The sequence below is a fragment of the Tympanuchus pallidicinctus genome, unplaced genomic scaffold (genome assembly GCF_026119805.1).
Source record: "Tympanuchus pallidicinctus isolate F22 unplaced genomic scaffold, pur_lepc_1.0 scaffold28, whole genome shotgun sequence".
Taxonomy (NCBI): Eukaryota; Metazoa; Chordata; class Aves; order Galliformes; family Phasianidae; genus Tympanuchus; species Tympanuchus pallidicinctus.
Window position 1 is genome coordinate 419,252 of NW_026294745.1, and position 25,070 is coordinate 444,321.

Genomic DNA, 25,070 nt, shown 5'->3' on the forward strand with positions numbered 1-25,070 from the left:
TGCAGTGGCACATTGAAGAGCACAACAGCACCAACTCCCCACTCATACAAGGGCTGAGTGACCTTAAGTTGGAGCACAGGAGCTGCTCACAAGCTGAGCTAAATGCATGCACAAAGCCAAGCATGTGCCAAAAGAATGGCAGCTCCGCTGCTGCCTTCAGCAAGTTTGCTGGAAAGGTGACCCCACACCCCAGGGCTCCCTGCTCTGCAGAGCTAGAAGCACAGTTGCCCTCTGCAGGTTCCCCATTCCCATTTTGCAGTCCCATCCACTTCACTTGTTTAAACAAGTTTTGCATTGGGGTGGTTCTAATAAATCCAATGTATCAACTTCAATACAAATGTCACCATGCTAACAGTGTAACAATGGTTACCAAATATTTTCCTCCTCGTTCTTTTGTGCTCACCTGACAATATTCCAGCGCAGCCAAAAAGGAGATTAGCAGAAAGCTGGGCCAAAAAAGCAGCAGAGCTGATAAAAGCAATGCTGGAAACGGCCCCATTGCCTGATGCCACACCTGCCCCAGGAATGTGGCTTTGCCTTGGATCCCTGATGAACAGCCCTCCGAGCACATGTCACAGAATGGGGGCTGTTGAGGTTGGGGGGGAGCTCAGAGATCCCCCAGCCCTGCCGTGTGCTGGCTGCCCCCAGCTCAGGCTGCCCATGCATGGCCTCGGGCACCTCCAGGGATGGGCACCACAGCTCTGGGCAGCACTGCCAGGGCCTCACTGCCCTCACACTGGGGCTTCTCGTGTCTGTACAGCTTACAGTGAGTAAACAAAATTGGAGCCCTCCTCATTCACCTGGGTCTCTCAGCTTCTATCCCATGACAAAGTGCTGGGGATAACCACTGCTCACCGCTGACTGCAGGGCAAGGGCACTCAGCTCTTTTCAAGTGCAACTTCAGGCACGGCAAACACGGGCAGGCAGAGTCACGCCGACCTGTGACACCAACACACTTCCCTCACTGCCAAAGATTTCCATCCGTGCTCCAGCCAGCTGGGAGCAGCTATCTTTACCTGTCACCGCTCCGGATCATTCCTAACCCAAAAACAGACCAAAAAACACCACACAAAGCTAAGATTGCACGCGGGTCATCCACCCCCAAGCCTCCCACGGCGCACGGCTTACAAGGTCAGGCTGCTCCGCGCTGCTCTGCCTCTTCCTCAGCGAGGAGAAGCGCTGCTGGCTGCGCACCGAGAAGCGCCGGAAGGACTCCCGGCTGCGGGAGGCGAAGTGCCTGAAGGAGGAGGTCCGCTTCAAGGGGGCTCGGGGGCCGGCAGCTCGCTCGTGGGCCACCGCCGCCGTCACCAGGTTGAGCGCTTCCTGCAAGGATCGACGCACCGTGCCCATCCACTGGGTCATGTGAGTTTGGGCCACGGTCAGCTTGTCTCCCAGGTAATCCATCTTTATGTTATATATTTTTTTCCCCAGATGTAAATCTCCGTGGCAGCCCCGATCGGATTCTGCAAGAAGGATTCCGTTTGTACAATATTTCCTGTGCACGTAAATAGCACTAGGCTAGCACTGCCGGCGTGCTTCTGTATTTAAATGGAGACGTGAAGCTGGAGATGGACATTCGTCAAGTAGGAAAAAAAAACAGAAGGTTTTCCTACTTACAATCACGTTTGCTCAAAATAACGCTTCATTCAGCCATGTTAGGGAGGGAAATGAAGGTCTCAGTCCTGGAAATCCAGTCTTACTCTCTCATTCCGGAGCTGGATAAGCATCCCCTTTCAGAAGCCAACTTTGCACGCTGCAGCCAGTATCAGAAGGGCAGCATCCTCCCGGCAGGGCAGCAGTTCAGCACACCACCGAGCGTCCTTCCCCTGCGATCCATGCGGCCGCCGGGCTGCTCCCCATCCAGGGGCTCTGGGCACGGCGTCAGCAGCTCCCGCTGCCCGCTGCCCACGGTGCCATGGTCGCAGCCAGCCCCACTGACAGACCCGAGGCCGTGCGTGCAGGAGAGCTGCGGGGCAGCGTGCTGACCGGCGCCGAGCTCCGCGCTCCCCAGGCTGAGCGCTCCGGAGCACCGCTGGCTGCTGCCAGCTCTTGGCCGCCCGCCCGGCTCCTGCGAGCTGCTCCCGAGCAGGGCGGCCTGCCTGGAACAATGCGCGGGGTGACACAGCCGCAGCAACGGGAAGGAGCTGGGCTGGGCCCTGTGCAGGCAGCGTTGCCATGGCGACGCGGAACAGCATCTCTCTGCCTGCAGCCAGGCGGGCACGGAGGGGCTGGGGGCCAGGCCAAGCTCCCGCAAGGCGCGGGTAGGGATGGGGAGGCGCAGCCCCTTCCTTACGCGTTCACCAAGCAACACTGAGATCCAAATCAGCGCCTGTCAACGATTAACCCGGGGTCAGCCATGTCCCACGTGTCACCCGGGCACGGTGACACCACGACCTGCAGCACGCCGGCCATGGAGATTTGCCTAGCCCAGAGGTGCTGGGGGCAATACTTTGTGTGCCTTTCTCACCCCACAAGGCAGAGCTGCTGGCTGTGATCAGGGCTTCTTTTTGTTTCGATGCATTGCATCATTCTCCCCTCTCCCATACGCTACCCCTTTCTGGGGTAGCAGATTTAACAGAATGAATAATTTTTAAGCAATATGGCATGAAATGGTGCCAGTTTAGGGTTTCGCTATATCAGGAGTGCTGCCTGGAACCATGCCTATGAGCTTGGAGGAAATGGAGTTTCTTCCCTTTAAAGAGCTGAACTCTCAGCCTGGAACTCCTCACGGAGCACACCATACCCCGTTTCTTACCCCAGAACACCTTACATTTGTTTTGAACATTCTCAAATTAGCAGTCAAATAGAAACCCTCCGTGCTGCAAAGGAATCCAGCCAACAGAAAAACCTGTTCTTCCTTACATAGTCCTTCCTCTGAAGAGCTACCGAGCTGGTTTTGCACAGAAATGGAAGGAGATCTCCCCGATCGGGTGACCTTAGAGCAGGGCTCTTCTTATTTTTTAAAGTAACATTAAAAAGATATTTAACGCATTATTCTGTCTCTGTTAAGTGATGGAGATCCTGCATCCCACCCACAGCACAGGCTCCTGAGCTCTGCACCCAAGCTGGCCAAGGCCAACAGATAGGGCTGAACTCAGCTCCCCCTGGATCACCCAGAAAAATAAGCAAGGTATGGAAGAAGGAACGTTGCCTCACTGATATGCACCTCCATATCAATGCTGCGGAAGAAGCATCCTAAAAACACACTGCAATAGACCCAGCAAAGGCTGGAACACTTATTCCACTTTTTTATTTTTCCCCACAAAAGCTTCATAGGCTGACCTCCACACCGTGTTTTTATGAGTTCCCATGCTAGAGATGGGGTCTGCCAAGGTCAACCTTCCCTGGAGGTGCTTAAGGAAATGGTGGATGTAGAACTTCGGGACATGGTTAGTAAGCAATACTGGTAGTTGGTGGATGGTTGGACCGGGTGATTTTTAGAGGTCTTTTCCAACCTTCATGGTTCTATGATACTCCTTGTGTTCATCAGACACTACAAAATGGCACCTGAATAATTTCCTTATTTTTGCCCACAAATTGTCTATTCTGCCAACCAACACAATTCACACAGGTGTCTACGCTGCTCTACTTGCTGCAACAGCCACCAGCAGTCTCTGGTCAAGAAGAAAAAAATAAGTATTGATTAAAAGGAGTATTTTAGCGTGAGAACTTTGGACAGTGTCTATTAGCAGTGAAAGCTCTTGCGTAAGCTGAAACAACAGGTACTTTGTTCATATTTACACTGAATATAGTCACAGAATGCTTTGAGTTGGAAGGGACCCCCAAAGGCCATCTGGTTCCACCGCCTGCAATGCACAGGGACACCCACAGCTCCATCAGGTGCTCAAAGCTTGACCTAATGTTTGGTTTCCTCTCTTATACTCGTTTCAATCTGAAACAGCGTAATTTAAGTTCATGTGCAGTTTTAATTTGTGCTTATTCAGAATGATTGTTATGGCATCAGAACCTGACGTTAAAGCCACTTCCCTCATACGCATACCTAACTACAAGGAGACAGAAATTGGCCTCTCAGCCCATGCTTTCCAATGTTTGGCTATTTAAAAGCCCCCAGAGTTCACAGCTGTGCAGGATGGGCAGCAAAGACCCATCACTGCAATACCTTGCCTTCTTTAGCCTTTAAACACAGCGTCATCCAGCCCTGAGCTCCCTGCACACGCTGCATGCTGTGCTGAGCTCCAATCTGCATTCCCCTCCTGCCACCACCGCCCTTCCTCACATACTTCACGACTTTGGCCCATTGTTTCAAGTCCGAGCTGCTCAGGGAAAACACCTGACTGTTCCTGTAGAGCACAGGCAACACTCCACGACTTCCTAACAAAAGAAACCACAGCGTTATCAGCTCAGCAAGACAAAGCTCTGTACCTCCTGCTCTCCTTTAAGAGAAGCCATACTGAAGTAGGCACTTAAACAGCAATCTATACATGGAACAATTTAATGAATTGCAGTCAGATGATATAAAGAGGGACAGATGCATTAGGCCAATAATAATATTCTCCGTACTACTGTTAGGTTTAAATATGATTTTCAGTAACATCTGTCATGCTAGCAGCGCCAAATGTTTCTGAGGACATCAATCCTTTTGTCCCCCACGAAGCAAGGCGCAGCTAAACATCCTGACCATGCACTGCTGTTGGACCTTGAATTGTTTCAGTGTGAAACAAAAGCTATCGATGCTAAAGCTTAGGGAATGTGCTAAAAATACATGATGATGTTTGAAGGCTCGTGTCCACAATCATTCAGCACTTCCCTTCTATCTCAGCTGAGGAGGAAAGGCTGAAAAACAAAGCAGAAACAGGAAACTCCTACAGCACAGCTCTGCTGGAAAGTACTGAAAACATTTTCTTTACATTTACCTACGTCAAGAGGATCAAGCCAAGCAAAACATGGATAAATAATGGTTGTTGGGTTGGTTTTCCCTCCCTCCATGTATACCAATAAAAAAAAACCTACTGTTATGAAAGGTTTTGATTGCCCCATCCCTGAAGGTGGCCAAGGCCATGGACGTGCACTGGGCAGCCTGAGCTGGTGGGGAGCAGCCAGCCCTCAGCAGGGGTTGGGGCTGGGTGATCTTTGAGCCTCCCTCCAACCTCAGCTGTTCTGTGATTGTTAATAAATATTACTATACCTCCAGCACGGACTGAACGTTGCACACCAGTTAGATCCCACCAGTAGGCCACTTTTACATGCAAATGAGAATTGGCTTTACAAAACCAAGAGACACCCAAAGCATCTTCCTTCTTTGCCTGGCAGCAGCTTTCATTGCTGTCTGGCTAGAGAAACTTGGCATAATTTTTTCTTTCTCATGGAAGATGAGAACCAACTAGAGCTACTGAAGGTATAAATCTGACTTTGGGAATTCAGAAAACACTCAAAGGGAAAGAAAGCACTCTTGTGCTTTGGGTTGCAGGGCTCTGTCCAACTGGATTGGGTTCCCTGCCCAGGTGGGGCCCATACAAACACAATGGAGACGAAGGGCACTGTTTCCCCACCAGGCCCAGGGCTCTGCAATTCCTTCTGCTTCTCAGCCACATCTGCTGCACTCCTGCTCAGCACTGCTGCATTGCAAATCAAATGCCATCGAACATCCACTCACATCTGACACCTGCAACCTCCAACTCGGCAACCAGAACTTGCCAGGTATGCAGTGAGCAAATAACCCACACTGCCTCTGTCACGCAGCGTGTGCTCACCAGCCCCAGCCATGAATCACCAAACCAAATACTACATTTTTCTGACCTGCGTTCGTGTTTAAGATTAACCTGGAGTTAATTTTTAAGAGAATCCCCGCTCCGCAGCACGCAATCCTCGTGCAACTCGAGGAAAATCCCCCACAAAGAGCTACTTTCACCGTGCTCAAGCTGCTCTCCCCTAAATGCCATTTCCTCTCAGTACAGTAAACACGCACTGCCGTATTGACAAGTTGCAACTGCTGAAAGAACAGAAACAATAGTGGGAACTTGGCCGTCGCCCAGCGGTAGCAGCGTGGACAACAGCATGGGAAAGCAGGAATTGAGTCAAACCAACTTTACAGCAACATGTTGGCTGTGAGGTTGCCCCTGGGCTGTAGGTCCAGCTGTGGCACGGCCCCCCACCAGCAGCCCGTCCCACTGCTCCCAGCACAGCACAGCTCAGCCCTCCCAGACGTGAACCAAGAGCGCGTTACTTCCTCAAAGCATTTCATGGTAAATCGAACTTAATCCCTTTGCTATCATAGCAGACGGAGGAGGATGCTGTGCGTTTCCCCAGTGTGAGATGGGATGCAGCTGCAGTGACACACAGTGGCAGCGAGCTCCAGCACACCGGGGAAGCAGCAAGCTGCTCTGCAAGGGCAAAGCAGCTGAGACCTTGTCAAAACAATCTTTGGATCTTGATTTCTAGCTTCAATAACCCAAATCGCTTGCAATTTTGTAATTACTATTCAATGACTAGCAATAATCCCAGCAGGGTTTTAGCAATCTCTACAACTAGAGCTGAAAAATTGTCCTGAGTTAGAAATAAAGGAACAAAGTATGCTGAGCAGGAAGAAACACAGCGTTCTTCTAACCCACATTTTGACCATGCAGCTAGGATATTTTTAACCTGCAGGATGATGAACTTTAATCAAACACCATCTTCACTGACTGAGGTGTCTGAATCAGTACCCAAAGTAGGAAAGAAGGGGACAGGTTCTGGAGTAGGGTCTGTTGGGATAGGACAAGGGGAAATGGTTTCAAACTGAAAGGGAGGAGATTTAGATTGGATATAAGGAAGAAGTTTTGACACTGAGGGCAGTGAGGCACTGCCCAGGGTGCCCAGAGAGCTGGTGCTGCCCCATCCCTGCACACAGCCTCGCTCAGGGCACGGTGCTGTGAGCACTGCTGGAGCTGTGGGTGTCCCTGTGCACTGCAGGCACTGGGAGCAGACGGCCTTCGGGGTCCTTTCCAACTCCAATCATTCTATGAGTCTGTGATTCTATGAATGTACCATAAGCTTACTTGATATTGCCCCTTCCCATTAAACAAGAAAAAGAAGTAAAAGGAACAGTGGTGTTCCACAGGCTTCTGGGAATAAAAGTGAACTTGTTTTACAGTGGAGCCACGGCCATCCTTGCAGCATCTCTGTATTTTATCAAGTTCTCAGCATCTCCCACCACTCCCCTGCCCCAGACGTCTTTCCTGCCACCCCTAGTTGAAATTAACAAAATACACATTGTATGAGATGCTAGGATGTAACTACCTCTTCCTACATGGGGTATCCACAAGAAGCCAGCCCCTCACTTCTCACAGCAGCATGGTACTCTCCAGCAGCTGCTCCCAGCTTTGCCAGCTCTGTCCCATCCAGAATGACCGATGTTCACACAGCTCTCATCGAGCCCCCAGATTTTGGCTGCTTATTGCCTCAGACACCCCAGCAGCAGCGCAGATGGAGACCCCAGGGCCCTGTGCAGGGCTGAGCCAGACTGCCACTGAGCACCCAGCAGAGCTGCTGCTCAGCACAGGAACCCATCTCTTCTGGAGCCAATCCAGAGTTTTCCTCTCTTTCCAGCTCTGCCCTCACTGCAAGGAGCTTGCCCTCTGTTTGCAAACCTGGCTTAAATTACCTGGTTCTAATGCACCTGATTAATTGTTTATCAATGTGCTCCTACAGCTACATTAAAAAGAGATTGCATCACGATGTTGCAACATTCTGCAAAAAAAACCCTGGGGCAGAGCAAGAATTGCTAATAACCAAGGTGGTTATAGACAGGAACAGAACCAGCTGAGAGCACTCCACCAGCAGCACCGGCCATCAGACCACTGAGCAGCACTGCGAGGGCTGCCTAGGCAAGTCAGATCCAAAGATATCTTGTATCAGCTGCAGCAAAGCTCCTCACCAGCTGTAAAAAGGAGAATGAATACACCATGTACCCTGGAAAACACTCAACTATGATCAATATAGCTCGGGTCAGCGAATGACTGGCATATGAATACATGATTACAATAAACAGCCAATTAAAGATGATGAACAGATCGGTGCTAGGAAGAAGGTATATGACAGAGCAGAGAAGGAAATGACGAGGTGGTGAATACTGAGATCTGTGACTCAGCCTCTGCACTTCAGCTGCTGAGGTACAGACCATGGCAGCCTGCTGGTGAGGAAGTCCTGCTCCTCCCCTGCTCCAAGAGGCACCGCTTCATCCGACCAAACCAGACTCTTACATCATCAGCCAGGAGCCTCTGCATTCCTGAACTGCCATTCCAAAGATTCATGAAGCCTTATGTAGCCATCTGTGAGGCTCTATCAACACTCTTAGCTTTTCTCCCCCTTTATTCACTTTCACCTAGCAGGTACAGTTGAAGGAATAGTTCTCAGAAGCTTCTGTTAGTCCATCTGCTGCCTTCAAGAAACTCAACGTTCGCTCCTCTCCAGGATCTTGGCTTCTCAGCACCCCATTTCTATGTTAAGCATCGTGTAAAAGGGACGCAAACCTAAAGGGAAGAGCTGCAGTATCTCAGACTGCTGCAGCAAGCCTCAGCAATGCTGTAAACGGTCCAGGTTTGATAGGCTTGCTTTTCTCCTCGTTATCACAGCTCTCATTGAATTAATGGACCAAACGCTGCAACCCAACAAGCCACTCTGCCCCCAGCACAGACAGCTTCTCAGAAACTCTGAGCACACGCTGACGTCTCGCTGACCACTGACCGCTTCCCATGCGCTCAGGCTGACCACAGACATTCCGGTGCTCAAAAAACAACCACCACCACCAAGATGTTATTTAGAAACTTTCCTACACGTCACAACAATAAGTGCCCTATTTAAAGGCTAGGAGAGGCAACAGCACGCAGTTAGTCAGTGGTTGGCACTGAGAGAATCCAGTGATGTCCAACACCACAACAGTGCAAGAAAGCAACATGCATGGCAGAAGACATGTAACCTACCAATAACTCCCAGCAGAGGCTCTAAAAGTGCATTTTCATGATAATGTTTTTTAATTAAGAGTTATATTCTTCTCCAGGTCTACCTAATGAATATCTTAGCTGCCCAAGATGGATTAAATAATGCAGAGCTTGACAACTAACCCTGATATCTCTGGTTACTCCTGATACAGAGAGAACTGATAATTATCTCCTTAGCAGCCTTCAGATGTAACGCCAACACACACACACAAAAATAAAGTGACTGCTGTGCTCTTCCCTTAAAGCTTCTTAATATTTATATAAATAAGTTTATATAATTCTATGAATGTCATACTTATTCTCCAGTTGTCTCTTGCAGCAGTGTGAGAAGATATACACTAAGGCTTATAGAATGTTTCCAGGTCTCTTAAAAGACCATATACACAGCAAATCTGCTCTGAAACGTCCAAAGAGTTCCATGTTTTACAATACTACAGTTTCCCAAACTTGGCAGTGAGATGAGATTCTCTGCTGTAAACCAAAGCACATACACAGCAAAGCTTGTAAAAAAACTGAAGAAATTAAAGCATGACATTGGATCTAGTGTCCATTCATGAAAGCTTACAGAAATTAATCTTATCCCTTCAAATGTGGCTCTATGTGACAAACAGAAGCCTCTGAGCAGCTGGCAGGGAAAGCAGCACACTTAAAGGAGCTTATCATTGAAGAGGGGCCTCAGAGCCGTCTGAAGAGGAAGTGCACACTGAGAAGGAGAAACCTAGCAAAACACTCACGTTAGAAATGGTGAAAACACACAATTCCAATGCTGTTAGTGCTGGCTCTTCTGCTCACACAGCTGGCAGCGGCCCTGGCTGCAGCAGGAGAAGGGAAGTTTTGGGAAGCGGAGCCCAAAGGTTGCTCCTGAACCAGCAGGGAAGGATGTTGCAAGAGCGCAGCATGTAGAACTACAACTCTTAGATATAAACAAGGAAGAAATTTCAGCCAAAGGGTTTTCAGAGGCATCTCTAAGCAGTCCGCAGTCTCCTCGCTATAAGCTGGCATTAAAGACGAAAGAACCTGTTGCATCAAATACATCCCAAGATCAGAGAGAGCACGAAGGAACTGCAAAGCAGCACCAAAGCTGCCTACAAGCTGCCCTGTGATCGTCGAGAACAGCTCGAAACACCCGAACCCTTCAGCGCGACGGCAGCAAAGGAGGCACTTACCCACAAATACTGCAAGAACTTCAGCAAACGCGGGCAGTAGTAATACTCCATCCTCCTGCAGCGCAAAGCTGACGCCGAACCATCGTCCTTCGGGCCAGGCCGCCCGCGCTCCCCTCCTCCGGCAGCAGCCAGGAGCACACCCACACACTTAAAGGCAGCGCGCCTCACGAGCGATGCGATCTGCACCCGCATCGCCAGCTGAGCTCTGCGCCTTTAACAGATGCTGGGGCTACTTATGGGCAGCGCTGAGCTCCCATGTGACTTCCCCACTTGTGATTGAGCATCTCGCCGCTCACAGTTCGCCTGCCTCGTTAATCCGTGGTCTAGATTGCGAGCTGACCTTATTTGTTCTCTCATGTGCAAGGAAAAAAAGAGGAGACACGCGAAAGGAAAGCTGCTTCTAATATAAAACTGCCTCCTGTGGACAAGAAGGAATAGACACAACAAGTGTCCTTTTTTTATGTATATGGGACTGGAGTGCTCCCAAGAAAGCAATATGACCAAAAAAGGAAAAAAGCCTGGAGAAGTGAGGCTGCCACCCAGCACCCGTCATCCCTAGGGCTGCTGGAATAGGAAGCTGGGCTGGTGGGGCCTGGTGGGGAGCACCACTGCAGACACAGCACCGCAAGCTGCTTCTGCTTTGTGTGAGCCATGCCTTCAGCTTTTAATTCCAGATTGAGTCAGTTTTTAGGCTAGCAGAACAATATGCACACGACTGGTTTCTAGCTTCCATCTGGAGAGGAGAGAAGATGTAATATCAGAGGCTTTACGCCATCAGAAGACAAGAGAGCTTGCTTTTGGCTGGGCACAACGGGGCTGCTGGGGGCAGACTGGAGAGCACTGGGGAGCTGGGATGGGTCCCACTACCCTTCATCCATGCATGCTTATAAAATATTTACCTTCTCTAGCAGTTCAGTTTTAAAAATCAGCTCATGATTTTGTTAAAGCGTTCCCACCCGTGCATCAGCCTCAAGGAACTGTGTTTATGTATCACTGCACTATGGATACCAGACTGTCTCACCAAAGTAAACATGAAGATGAAAAAAACAACAAATCAAATAAAGAACCAGAGGCTTTGGAAGGGACCACGCTCACTCTAGTTCCTGTACCTTTTAAAAGTAAAAGCACTTTGCTTTTAACCATATATACGTTGGTTGCAAGTCAGAACTGCAACCCAGGTTGTCACTTCATCATCATAGAAGTGTTTGAGGTGGAAGGGACCCCCAAAGGCCATCTGCTCCCAGTGCCTGCAGTGCACAGGGTCACCCACAGCTCCAGCAGTGCTCACAGCGCCGTGCCCTGAGCGTGGCTGTGTGCAGGGATGGGGCAGCACCAGCTCTCTGGGCACCCTGTGCAGTGCCTCACTGCCCTCAGTGCGTACAACTTCTTCTTTATATCCAACCTAAATCTCCCCTTTCTAGATTGAAACCATCTCCCCTTGTCTTATCACACACACCCTGCTCAAGAGTTTGGCCCCTTCCTTCTTACAGCTCAGACAATGGCACAGGTTCCCCAGCAGAGCACCTCCTCCTGCCCAGGGACGACCCACGTGGCACATCCCGCACTTTTTACTTCCTATCAGCTCTGATGACTGAATCAGACATTGAGGTTTGTGACCCAACGTCAGAATTAGAGACCTGTGTCAGCTGAGATGGAACAAGTGGTGAAAGACACCGCTTGAAAACGTCCTCCATGATTCACGTGGCTCACCACAGCACACTGCAGCTCCAGGATCAAGCTGTGGGTGTCCCCATGCATTGCAGGGGAGCGGGACCAGACGGCCTTTTTGGCCATCCAGCTCAAACCATTCTATGATTCTGTGTTGGAATACCTTTAGTAATTGTACCTTAGCACTTAAATATTTATAACACATTCAGTCACTAGATTAAAAAAAAAACAACAAAACAGTAGCAGCAAAGATTCTAATCAAGGTTAACTAAGAGAGCATGTTGACCAAACCACTGATTTCACAGTGGAGAAAATGGAGTACAATGTAGGGCTTTAAATGCTAGGACTTTTATATTTCTTCCTGCACTGATTTTATAGCAGAAACTAAGGTCTCAAGCCTATTCCTAATGAATAAATCAGCGAGAAAGTGCTGCTTTCTCTGCTGCAGGAAAGCAGGCAGCACAAGGCTTTGGGTTGATAAAAAGGACGAGTGTTGTGACCCAAAAGCCTCCACTAACAAATTCCATTAGGGAAATTTTATTCTCCCAAAGAGCAGTCAGACACTGGCACAGGCTGCCCAGGGAGACAGGTCACTGCCCCTGGAGGTGCTCAAGGAACATGGAGATGTGGCCCTGAGGGACAGGTTAGTGAGCATGCTGGGGGTGGGTTGATGGTTGGACTGGATGACCTTGGAGGTATTCTCCAACCCTGATGACTCTGTGATTCTATGAATGGGGATAGGTTGGACTTGGTGATCTTAAAGGCCTTTTCCAATCTTAATGATTATGTTCTAATCCTCAAGAAACAGGAAAAGCCATTTGCACAGGGGCGCATGGACGTGGCACTAAGGGACATGACCTGGTGACAACACTCAGGAGGTCAGCTCAATGCTCCCACTTGAGTCTGAACCTTGATTTTCCAGCACAGTGACTCCAGGATTCCATTCCTCCACCAGAGGGAAGCATTACAACGTACAAACAGCCAAACGTTGTCGTCTTTAAGATGAGCACAAGGCACTACTGACCTCAGTGCCAGCAATAGCTCTGCTCTACAGCCTCCTGTGACATCCATGTGGGGCTCTGGGCCACATGGAGACATGGTGAGTTCTATTACCCCAAAACTACTTCTGACAGCAGTCTTCTCCCACACATTCTACACAAGGCTATCAACAGCCATTTTTGCATACTTGCACTACAAACAGGTGACATACAGTAACTCTGGGGGACTGGATGATAACCACCAAGTCCATAAGCAGTCCAGACTTCCCACTAGTGGTCAGCCAAGCAGAATCCCATGCCAAGAATGGGAAAGGCAAGGTGAAAACAGCCCTCTGTACCTCCCATGAAGTTTTAGGACCGGAATCATAACAGTATGAGTTTGTTTCCAAAGCTTTTGTTGAGAAACTTGTTTACAAAGCCAATACAGACTGTCAAGAGTCACTGTATTGAATTTTCTTTTTCTTCAGTAGCACACAACACAAACCTGCCAGCACTTCCTCTCCTCAGCTGCAGAACAACAGCAGTGTGTACAAAAAGAGGCTCTGAAGAGAGCTATGCGTCCCATCGCCACACGAGTGTGCTAGCAGCCCAAGAGAAGGGATGAGACTTGACCTTGGGACAGGGAAGAACACTGACATCCTTCTGTCATCTTCTCTACAAAAATAGAATGATTTTGAGAAGATGCAGGACAGTCAGATCTCTAGAACTGCAAATATGTGCATACAGAACTATAAAATGCGCTCTGAAGTCACCGCAGCATTGTTCTACTGTGCCAAAACTGGGTTCATGCACAAGGCTAAAAAAAAAAAAACAAACCAAAAAAGCACAGCACTTGTAATGAATCAGAGCCAGTGCTTCCAGTAAGGAAGGATTTCATTGGGAGCATCATCACCTCCCACAAAATCAGAGTTCTGTGTTGTTGATACGCTATTTAAATGCTTGATTTTCCACATAACACACTGATATTTCATTTGTTTTGCAGCTTTGGAAAGATTCAGATCTTTACTCTGCGTTTCAGGAGATGGATGTTAACTGTTTCCTAAAATCAAGCGTACGTTTGGGCTGACATAGGAGGCCATCCTGCAAGCTACTACAATGTCACCCAACAACTGAAGAGGGAATTTACCCCACCGAGAGAAAAATCAGACTGCTGAGAAAAGTAAGCTGTGATTATTCATGTAATTAGTTGCCTGTCTATTTGCCTACAGAAAGAAAATTGAACTCATAATTTTTCAGACTATGATCCAGTTCCATTTGTCCACACGGTTTTCCAAAGAGATCGCAATGACCAACTTCCATGATCTAAGCTGAGGAAAAACAAGCAGCATAATGACCCAGTCCCACGCCTCAAGAGTTGAGGATGAAAAATCTTTGTTTAGAAAGAAACATAAACAAGCTGTACAGTTAATGTGTTATGTTAGGAGACCTGGCACAGACCAGTGTGGTGAAAGCATTCCCTACTAGTTCAGCTCCACAGGAAGAACATCTGCTCCTCCTGCTCAGAAGGCACATACACTCCTTCACAACTATTTGAAAAACAGGGAAAACAGCTCTGAATGAAGCAAGCCAGGCCGCACCTCCCTTATCTCTTCCTTCACCCAAGCTCCTCCAAAATAACATACCGTTATGCTCTCCGCCCTTCGGTCTTTATAAAAAAAGCTGTGACTTCTTCTCTGAGTAGAAACAAAGGAAAATTCTCTTCCATCTGTTTTTTCTGAACTCTGCTTGGCCCACTCTTTCCTAGGAGCCTGTTAAAATAAAGGCATAGGCATCACTAAGAATACATACAGAGGCGTACACAAAATGCCTTTTTCCATGTTGTAGCTTCAAAAGATTGCACCCATCGACACCCAACTGGCTGTGCATTCATGCATTAACCTGTCACCTGCACCAGGGAACCACCTGCGTTTCACTAACATCAATGCCAGCACTGAAGTTTCAGGGATAAATGAGGGGAATTCAGTCACCTGATAGGTACAAAAGCAAAGCTGCAGAGCCAGCAATTTAACCCCCCTCGTGTTCAAAGCTTGAACAACACACGCACACCTTCCAAAGATTTGTCTGTAAAGATACCAATTAATACTCATGCACTTGAAACACAAAGTCTGGTAAACATAGATGCCATGAGAAAATACACCAGAAGGAAATTAAATCTATTGAAAAGTGTGTGCGTGTCACCCAGAAGCCCCACTGAGACACAACAAAATCTTTTCCTGGCTTTCATTTCCAGTCACAGGAAGCAGTGAAGTACTGTTTGGCAATACCTTCTTATCCTCGTGGAAGAAAGATTCCGACTGAGATGAGGCCTTGGTTTTCCATTCATTATCCACACCCTCTGGTGGGAAGCTCTGCCTGGAGCGGTACAGGTCCTTTCTCCCTCTCACTTCTTGCATGAGTGTTAGACCATCTTTTCCTGGGCGGCTCTTTTCTGAATAGGAACGTCTCAGATCTGCAGGTGCACTTCCTAAGCCAGATGTATAGCTCTTCCAATCTTTTGCTTTACTTTTCACGTTGGAAGACTCGTTGGCACAGGTCACCTTACTCACATCATCTCTGTCCTTTATTACAGAGCTCCTCGTTACGTTTTTGCTCCAGTCACCTTCCAGAGTCACCTCTGAGAACTGTTCTTTTGTGACCACCTTCTTCTGTAATAGCCCATCATTGGCCTTCATGGACAGCCTGGAAGCAAAATTAACTTCCAATTTTTGGTCCACACCAACTGCATGCACAGGCTGTACCTTGTCAATCACAACTTGGGAACTTTGGTTCCTGGAAGTTAAATTCATGTCTTGATCATCATCAATGATGAATGTTTTCTTTGCAGTGAACTCCACAGGAGAATTGGCAAACTTATCTGGAAACAAGCAGCTGGGATTTTCCCAGGGAGGAGAGCTAAACTTTCTGTCTTTGGACTTCTGTTTATCAGACTCGGGGCCATGGGAATCCAATTTCTCTTCACTCTTTTCAGTCAGAACCGATTTCTCTGGCCTGTGGTACTCCTCCACACGCTCAGCCTGTTTGCTATTAACAGCATGGTGATCTGATCCCTTCCACTCTTTCCAGGTATAGGAAGAAGTCACCCTGTCTGACACGTTCCTTTTGTTCTTTGATTTGTTCCTACCAAATAAACTATGCTCCTCAGAGACCCTGTCTTGAATACTACCGCCCTTCACAGATTCTTCTTTATATTCTGCCATAAGGGCATCAATGTCAAGAACCTGGGGCCTGTAACCATCCTCAGCCTTCCTTCCAGATACACCATAGCTGCTTTCGCAGCTCTTCTGCGTGACTACTTCACCATCTTTGTGCAGCTGTGCAAAATGCAGGGAGGATCGGGGTTCGTGGTAAGAGGAGATCTTTCCCCTGCTACTTTTCAGATCAGTTTGAGCCATATTTTCCCGTTCCTGTTTTAACAGAAAAGCATCAACATCTATGATTTTCTCTTTAGATGGATCCAGACCTTTCTCGTAACGCTTCTGGTTATCTTTCCCAAACACATGAAAACTACCAGATGCAGTGTTTTTGGAAAAAGCATTATCTTTGTCCTCCCCTTTTCCCCAGTCCTTTTTAATGTACACTTCTCGTGGCTCTTCTCTACAATCCATACTCATCATGCTTTTATCTTGTTTGGACCTACCAGAAAAATCAGGACCCAGATTAATTGCTCCTCCCTCACTCGAGCTAGAAATTTTACTACTTACGCTTGTACTAGAAGTACCAACAAAGCTCTTCTCTTTTTTGATACTGGGGATTTGATAAGTCACTGCAAAATACGTCGCCTTTGGTTCAAAGGCAGAACTCTGATTTTTCAAGTGCTCGTCAGAACTGCCGGCAGCAGTTTGGTTTGCCTCATTTCCCTCCATCCGCTCTTTGATATTCCTCTTTTTAAGTGAACCTTCTTCCAATTGCAGTGAATCTGCCCAACTCAGCCTTTTTGTATTTTCAGGCGTGAGCCAGCTGATCTCTTCTGCCTTGACAGAATCATGAGGCAAGGTTTTCCTCCTCCACCTTTCAGAAGCCTTCAAATCAGAAATGCTACTTTTAGTTCTCCTGACCTTTTCTTCTGCATCTATTGCTCTGATTTTTTCTCTGTTTTCAGGAGCTCTACTATGTAAACCAAAGTCTTGGTCTTTACAGTTTGAGTCTACATTTCTCCTCACAGCGAAAGCTCTAGATTCCTCTTTCACATCAGGATGGAGACTACTGGAAGATTTACATAATTGCCCACTTAGAAGCACCGAAGACGAATGGACCTGCTGTTTTTTTACACTGGTTGAGATAACTTCGTGACCAAAGCTGGGTCCAAATTCATAGTCTATTCCTCCTTGTCTAAAACTCCTTTTCTCAGAAGAGCATTTAACCACATTAGACCTTCCTGTTTCATCAGTGGAAGAGTCTTCACTCCTGTCTGTTTTAACTTCAGCAGGAAGCTTGCTTGCGTTCTCATTTATTCCAGAGCATTTACTTTTGTTTGCAGAGTAAGGTATTTTTTCAGCTATTAATACTGGATCATTTTCAGTTTTATCCAAGTCTTTTTTTCGTTCAGATAAAGTGCATTCACTGGAGAAAAAATCATTAGGATCCCTACAAGCAGACTTGCTTGGGAAAGCTTCTCCCACCCACGAACGCCTGGCGTGACCCAAAGTCACCACGTCAGGCTTTGCTTCGAGCTCACCACTCGTTTTCAGTGGCAAAGGAGTTCCAGGGAGATCGTCAGCAACATTGTGCCTCTGAACGTTATGGTCAAACATGGTGGCTCGGACAGTTTTAATGCAGGTTTTGTCCGTCACATTGGTTGGTTTTAATCTTTTCTCAAAGCTGCTTATGAACGAGACGGAATTTTCACTTTGCTGAGAAAAGCGTTGGCTGTCTCCAGGCAAGCTTCCCTTTGTCTCTGCCTGATCCATTCTGTTGGTTATTTTTAAAACCTGACGGGACTTCCAAGGGTTCCCAGCAGCATTCGCCTCGCTGGGATCTCCGCTATGAGCGAGCACGGTCACCTCCTTGCTCTGGAACAAGAAAAGACCAACAGTTACGACTGGTACAATCTATAGATAAAACATTAACTCAATTTCACTACACAGCCTGGGTAAGTTAGCCACATCCCTCTTCTCTAAACACAAAATCCATTGAGACACTGGTAATCTTAGCAGCAGTGCATGGCACCAGTCTGAATTGCCGCATAGCTTAATATTCACTGCCTTGTCCTACAAGGGTTCAATCACTCTTCAAGTTAAAAACTGTAATGTTAGCAACTGACTTAAGGGTCTTTAAAAAAAAAAAAAAAAAAAAAACTGATCAAGGGAAAGTTTTAAATCCTACTTTATTGTCTAATTCCGAAAACAGTGCTTCCATTAATGGAAGATGTTCCTTTTAAAGCAAATCTATCTCCTTTAAAAGGAAATCCATCTATGGAGATGTCTTAACCAAGCTGTGAGTTCCTCTATCACACACACTCCTGTCTTAAACCTACGTAGGAAAAAAAACACACGGCCATAAGAGCTCACAAGAAATACCCTCAAAACAACGTTAGATCTCCAGTGCTATGAAGTGTCAGCAGAGAAGTTGTTTTGAAATGCCAACATGTTCCTTAGGAACAGCTTTTCCAGCACCGTGCTATCTGTACAGTATTCAGTGGTCAGAGCTGCTAAACTAAACATTATTTAGGAGACTGATAAACGCACAGCATGTATTAAGGAACTGTGACTCAGATGTGGAAATCTGGTACGTTCGTGCTATCCTTACAGAAAATGAAGGCTAATTGCTACATGGAACCACAACAGCTGTTGCCTACATACACTAAAAGTTCCATTAAAGTAGTGCACAGTATGTTTCACTTTCTACCACTGCATGCCTTTAACAGCATGCACGTTTAACTTTGTAAAAGCTCAACACCATCCTCCCATCCAGTGCCTAAAGATAGACTTACACAAGTAAACCTATTAGGATTATGCCATTCTTAATACTCCTGATGCCCGCTTTAAAGTCATTGATTGGTAAAGATGCATGGGCTGCAGAGTACAGGGCTCCCTGCACTCCAAATACAAGCCTAACTGGAGGCTACACTGACTGATGCCATTTTCTTACTTTTTGATGTTCTTGCGTTTCACTCCCAAAGCCATTCCTAACTTCAGCAGCTTTCTCAGACTTCACTTCGCTGGTTGATGATGTTGGACTCGAAAACCTAAGACAAAAGGCTCCGTTCAGTGCTTTCAGATCCAATTAGTTAACATTTACACTTTCTACCAAAGCAGACCGATGACTCACCATCTCATATCAAAAAGAAATCACCCAGGAAGTATTTCTTAGAGAGGAAACACTGCTATTTCATGTCACAACTAATGGTAGTCAGTGGTTTTACTGCATCTAGAGCAAAGGACTAACAATTTTTCAGTAAGCAAAGTAGCTTATTGTACACCATAAGATTTTTGAGATGCGTGATAATGCAAAATGGTAGAAAATGTTATTAACATTCTCACGCCTCAGTTACATTTATCTTCCATATTTCCATCCCAATGCTGGAAGGGACCCTCAAAGGCCATCTGGTCCCACTGCCTGCAATGCACAGGGACATCCAGATCAGGCTGCTCTGAGCCTGGTCCAGCCTGACCTTGAATTATGGAACTCAGTGAAGCCAAGAGAATGAAGCAGAACGTTTCTGAAACCTACATCTTTGTCAGGTCTGCAGAAAGCGGCCGCGATTGAAGCGATCTGCGAAGATTCCCTGCCTTAGCATCCGTGCTTTCTGTTGTCAGTTCTTTGATTCTCTGCTGGATGTTCATGCACTTGTTTTCCCTCTCAGCAGCCGACGGGAGAGTCTCTGCCTCTACAGAGGTACTGGGATTTTCTGACGTGAACAAACTGATGTGTTTTTTAACACTTCCTCTTACGATGCTGTTTTCCTTTTCTGAGGAAGCTGCAGGGCTTTCACGGCTGACAAACACACACGTTTCTTTCTGATCCAACCTCTTCCCTTCCCTGTTTGTTCTGCTTTCACCAATGCTTTCAAAGGCTCTCTCAGAACTATGCAAATTAGTCACTATGCTTGGTTTTGTCTCAGTTTGCTCACTTTCAGATTTCTGCTTTGCTTCCCACATGCGTTTTCCTTTATTTAGGACGCCAATCTCCTGACTGCTGCATTTCAAATTTGTTTTTGAAGAGCTGCCTTTATCTAATTCCGTTTCTTCCGTTTTTGGCCCCATTTCAGACTGACCGTGGCTGCCCACGTCAGTAAAAGAAGTTACTGATATGCTCTCCTTGCTCTCATGGGATAAGCAAATCTTCTTGCTCGTAGAAAGGTCTTTAAGTTCAAATTTAGCTGTCAGGTCCATGGACAAAGGCCTTGGTTTCCTAACCCACGATTTCTCTGTAGGAGACTTTTCCTCAGAAGCTTCCACAGTACGATGCTTTTGATCTCTCAAAGATTCCAGAAAAACAGCAGATACTGGTCTAGGTTTTGGCCTCTGCTGCACATCAAGAGAGAGATCAACTTTACTGTTTACGTTATTTGCATCAGTGTGGTTTTTCTCCACTGGATGATCTTCAGTAGCATCTCTCTTTTCTCCAGTTTTGAGGGAGTTCCAGGACACTGGTCGAAGACTGGAGGAAAGCGATATCTGCCTGTGAAGAGACCCTTCAGGATTCCTGGATGTCTCAGGCGATGGCTGAGATGGTTTCTCCTGCTTCACACTGCACTGAGGCTCTTTTGTCTGCATAGTGCTCAACACTCTGCAGTCAGCAGCCCCTTTTCCTTGGGCCAGGCTTACCTTTGACTGCTCTGTGCCCGCCGTCTCAAAAAGAATGACAGTATTCGTATTGTGACCGCTGTAGAAGGTCATGTTTGTGACCACTTCGCTGCCAGCCTTGCTTTCATTTCCAATGGCTTTCTGATCTACTAATGGAGGAACGTTTCCACCCAATACCTTGGCAGATGTTGTTTCTTCAGAAGGCTTTCTGATAATACTGCTTGATCTAAAACCTGTAAGAGGAGGTTTTACATTTGCAAAAGTATCTGAAGGCGTATCTTTAGAGAAAGGTTTGGGGAAGAGCCTTGGCCTGGATCCCAGCGATGGCATTGTTGCGGATCTCAGAGTGCTCCCAAATTTGTTCTTCTCTTCGAGCGTTAGTGATGCTGAAGGCTCCTTTGTTTTGCTGCTTACATCTGAGAGCACGCTTACATACACTCGCTGTGATTTATCTTCAGTTCTGATCTCGTTTAAGTCGGGTACTGTCGTCAAAGACGCCAAAGTAGAATTTATCTCAACTCTTGTTGCCATAGTTGTAATTACACATTCAACAGAACTGACAAAATCCAACAAAGAAGGAGAATCTACAAGGAAAGAAAACGCAAGTATTGCTGTAGAGTCAGCACAAATATCCAACAAATTCATTCCAACTTTAACTCAGGAGGTAGCTAAGCTCACATTAAGGTGTGTTTCAGGTATGCATGTGCATCACACAACAAAAAGCTTATTTCTCTTAAAAAAAAAAAAAAAAAAAAAAAAAACAGCAAAACACACCATTATTCATCAGTTAGGCCCAACAAACAAAAAAGTGCTCAAGCAAATTTCATTGGTTAAAATGCTTTAAAAAATGATTTCTTTCTAAAGCAGGCTTCCCCACATTGATGTACAAACTTCACTCCTTTTCACAATACACATAGCTGGCAAGTATATTCTTTCACTCTACCAAAAATATGGGGGTCAGTGTGACTGAAACTGTTATTTATCAGTTACAACCTGCAGCTGAACAGAAACAAACACATATCCCATGCATTTCCAAAAGCTCTGCTGCTGCTCACCGTGACGTGCATGTTCTGCTGCAGCTGATGGATCCGAGCCCACTCACTTCTCATAGTGAAGAGTGGAGTTTGCCAAGATCACACTAAGAACCAGAGGAAGGGATCACTTCAGCAGCACCGATCAGATCTCTCCTGCAAATCAGAGAACGTTCAGAGCCTGGCATGGCACACAATCAGATCTACATGGGTAATACCACTGGAGACAAAAATCCTGAGTATTTCAAGGCAAAATGCTGGCACCTGCTCTGAAACAAAGGCACCGGATCTAACTGTGTGGAATAAGAGAATGTGTATTTATCAGTTGCTGTAAAATCAACAAAAAATTACCACCTGAACCACCTGCAACTGTGAAGGGTAAATAACTCCGTCAGCAGAATAGCTATTAAATGCAAACACAGTTAAATCCACATTTCAATGAGTGCCGTCTGCAAATTCAAGTGTTGTCCATCACTGGTTAAACACTGAGCTCTGTGTTACTGTAATCTCAATTACTGTAATTTACTTTCTATTGTAAATCTCCTTTCTGCGACAACCTTGTGGGAAGGCCTACCTGCAGGCTGACCTTCAAATGGCCCATTTTCCACCTAAACACGGCTTCTACCGTGACAAAGCAGTTTTTCCAACATCTCCCCGATAAAGGCAGATTAGCTCTGCCTTTAATCACATTCTTGCTGCAGAGATGAGGGAAAACCAGCAGCAGCAGCCGCCCCCCCTCAGGCTCGTCTTTTGCCAGGCCCCTTCCCCTGCCAATGCACTCAAACCTCTGCCCCAGCTGCTCACCCCAAACCCCTCCAGTCTGTGGTCTCTTCTTTCCAAAATAGTCCCGGACCCAATCAGCTTATCGGCATCAATCTGCTCCTTCCACGATCTCACAGATCCTCATGAAATCTTCCTTCCTCTCCCTCTCCTTATTCTAAGAAACGCCATCAAAATCCGATTAAAATGCTCTCACATTCCTAGGATGAAAGGCTTTGTGAAGAGCAGCTATGCCCTAAAAGCAGAAGAGGAACACTGCTGAAGCAAGGGCAATGCTAGCAGTAGCAAGACATCAAGATTCATAGAACCACGGGAGTCAGAAGGGAGCTCCACAGGCCGTCTGCTCCCACTGCCCGCAGTGCACAGGGATACCCACAGCTCCAGCAGCGCTCACAGCCCCGTCCCTGACCGTGGCTGCATGCAGGGATGGGGCATCCACTGATGCCTTCCAGTACTCAAGCATCAGAGCTCTTTCTCTCCAGAAAAGCAGAAGGGAGCACAGAGCTTCTTAAACGGAATCACAGTTGATCCGCAGTGGAACGCAAGGCGGTGGTATATAATGCAGGACATAATCCTTGCTCGCAGCACTCAGCTCGCTTTCCCCAGCCAACATTCCTAAAGCACCATTTACCCATTCTCCTTACTCTCACTGCTTTGTTTCACTGTGCTCAGCTTCCGAGCTGAAAACTCATTTTTCCTACGTGATCTCATGAAGTCCATTTCCAGGTTTTAAATTCGGATAACTCAGCTATCCTACAAGAGGAACATGACCCCCAAAATGGAAAGAAGAACAAAATATTAGAATCACAGAACTGAGTCAGAAGGGACTCTTAAAGCTCACCTGGTGCATGGATAGATGGGGGAAAGAAGCACCTCAGCCCACCGGCACCACATCCTGCACAACCTGTGCCCCAGTGCCGCCGTGTGCCCGCACGTACCGATGGTGCTGGTGTCCTGCAATGCTCCTCCTGCCTTCAGCACCCAGCAGCAGCCTCTTCCCTCACTCCCCTCCCTCAGCTTCAGCCCACCCGTGGGTACACAGGACCTTCCTGCCCTGCCGACCCACTATGGGACGCTGCCAACATCGGAGCCCTGTCTGCGCTCGAACCGCCTTCAATCCTCCCCATCCCGAGGCGCTGCCTTCATTTCATTTTGTTTCAATTAAGCCATCTATCCTCCCAAAGCACGCTGATGTTGCATAGCAGAAACCAAAGCGGATTACTCACTGCAGGGCGTCATTTTGGCCATGTTGGGGAGGGAAGGGCTCCACGCAGCTGCCTGCCCCGCCGTGCCCACCAGCGCACCGCTCTTACTTACATCAGCGCTAAGTCCCATAAGCCTATTAGGACAACAGGAGCAGCAGCCTGCAGATAATTTTTCCACCACGAATCACGTGATTACAGCCAACTTCCTTGCTCGCATGCTTTAAATGGTACAGAGATTTGTACAGCGGAGAGGCAGCAGCTCCCGAGCACCCTGCAATGCCATCAGTGTGTTCATCCATTGGGCAGCTCTGTGTTGGTATAGCAAAGCACAGCAGCTACCAACAACCATCTCCATCCACTGCAGAGACACAGAGCAGTGCTGGATTTATTTCACTGCTTCTATGACAAGTTTTCCCATTAACCAAGTGCCCTGGTCTTAAAAAAGTTACTTTTTCTTCCCCCCGCCTACCAGTTATGCATTGAAATCAAAGCCTACGGCAACCCTTCTTAAGCACTCTGCTGCCTCCTGCAACGCTCAGAGCCGCTGATAGGATCTGCCCTGCTAATTATTTAATCCCATCACTTATCATGCACGTATGAACAAAGATTGGCTTAACCGCATGCGTGTGTCCCACCAAGAGCATGAGGCTGTCTGCAGCACAGTCAGGAAATACAAGGCATGGCAAGAGCTTCAAGAGAACACAGTGCTTGCTCTGCTGCCAGTAATGAAAGTTTCCTGGTAGAAATCTAAAAATAAGTGCTCCACATCTCACCAGACAGATACGACCTGCAAAGTCCCAAACATCTTTAATGCAAACCCTTCCAAGGACTGCAAGATCTCCATTCCCCGTGTGCAAACGTGGTTGAAGCTTTTAGTTCATCAAAGGTCAAAGTACTGTTCTTTGGGAAATCGAAGTCCAGCCCTATCCCAAGGGTGAACTGCTCTGCCCTGACATTTTCTCCCGTTGCAGAGAAAGGTTCGTGTTCTGTTCAACAAAGAGTCAGCCTATAAATAGCAGCATTTACAAGCACTTGTAAATCTCTAATTGCTATTGCCAGTGCAATTGCATAACTATCATCAGTTAAAGCTCCACTGAGATCCAGACATGCACTAAAGAACAGAAATATTTTCCATCTTTTTGATTATGTGCTGGCATCCCAGTGCTGGAAGGGCAACCCAACACCTGGTATTTTAGTATATATCATGTCAATAATTTAATGCCCTAACCCATGTTAGGCAAGGTAGTTAAACAGGTACGAGTCACCCAGTGCTACAAGCTCATAACTTCCGTAATTACACGTCTAATCAAATCATAAATTTGCTGCTAGATACAATGGCATGTCTGTGTAATGGGCAATATTAATCCGAGAGGACTTCCTTGACGTAGCAGGACAATCAGTTGGTGGGACTATCATGAAAACACAACTTTACAGTAGGATTCAATAGGAAAATGCCCCTGTACGTAATGAGGGGATAACCCGCGTAAAAAAAAAATTAATTCAAATTAATTCAAATTCTTCCACGGCTGTCAGTCCTACGT

The 25,070-nt window shown here is 47.0% G+C and overlaps 1 protein-coding gene across 6 annotated transcripts in view; it reads right to left on the minus strand.

Annotated features, from left to right (window-relative positions):
- KIAA1671 (KIAA1671 ortholog) overlaps positions 1–25,070 on the minus strand; it is a 47,052-nt gene that overhangs the window by 13,433 nt on the left and 8,549 nt on the right. For 3 of the 6 annotated variants that reach the window (XM_052691033.1, XM_052691034.1, XM_052691035.1), the window contains 5 exons: positions 21,569–21,700; positions 19,438–21,097; positions 18,856–18,952; positions 15,033–17,777; positions 14,391–14,516 (listed from right to left, as the gene is read on the minus strand). In XM_052691033.1, coding sequence (XP_052546993.1) covers positions 14,391–14,516; positions 15,033–17,777; positions 18,856–18,952; positions 19,438–21,044 — 4,575 coding nt within the window. In that variant the 5' untranslated portion in view covers positions 21,045–21,097; positions 21,569–21,700. Of the gene's footprint in view, positions 1–1,128; positions 1,612–1,700; positions 2,003–10,102; positions 10,310–14,390; positions 14,517–15,032; positions 17,778–18,855; positions 18,953–19,437; positions 21,098–21,568; positions 21,701–25,070 lie in introns of those variants that run through there. The other 3 variants (XM_052691039.1, XM_052691040.1, XM_052691036.1) reach the window with 3 other exon arrangements.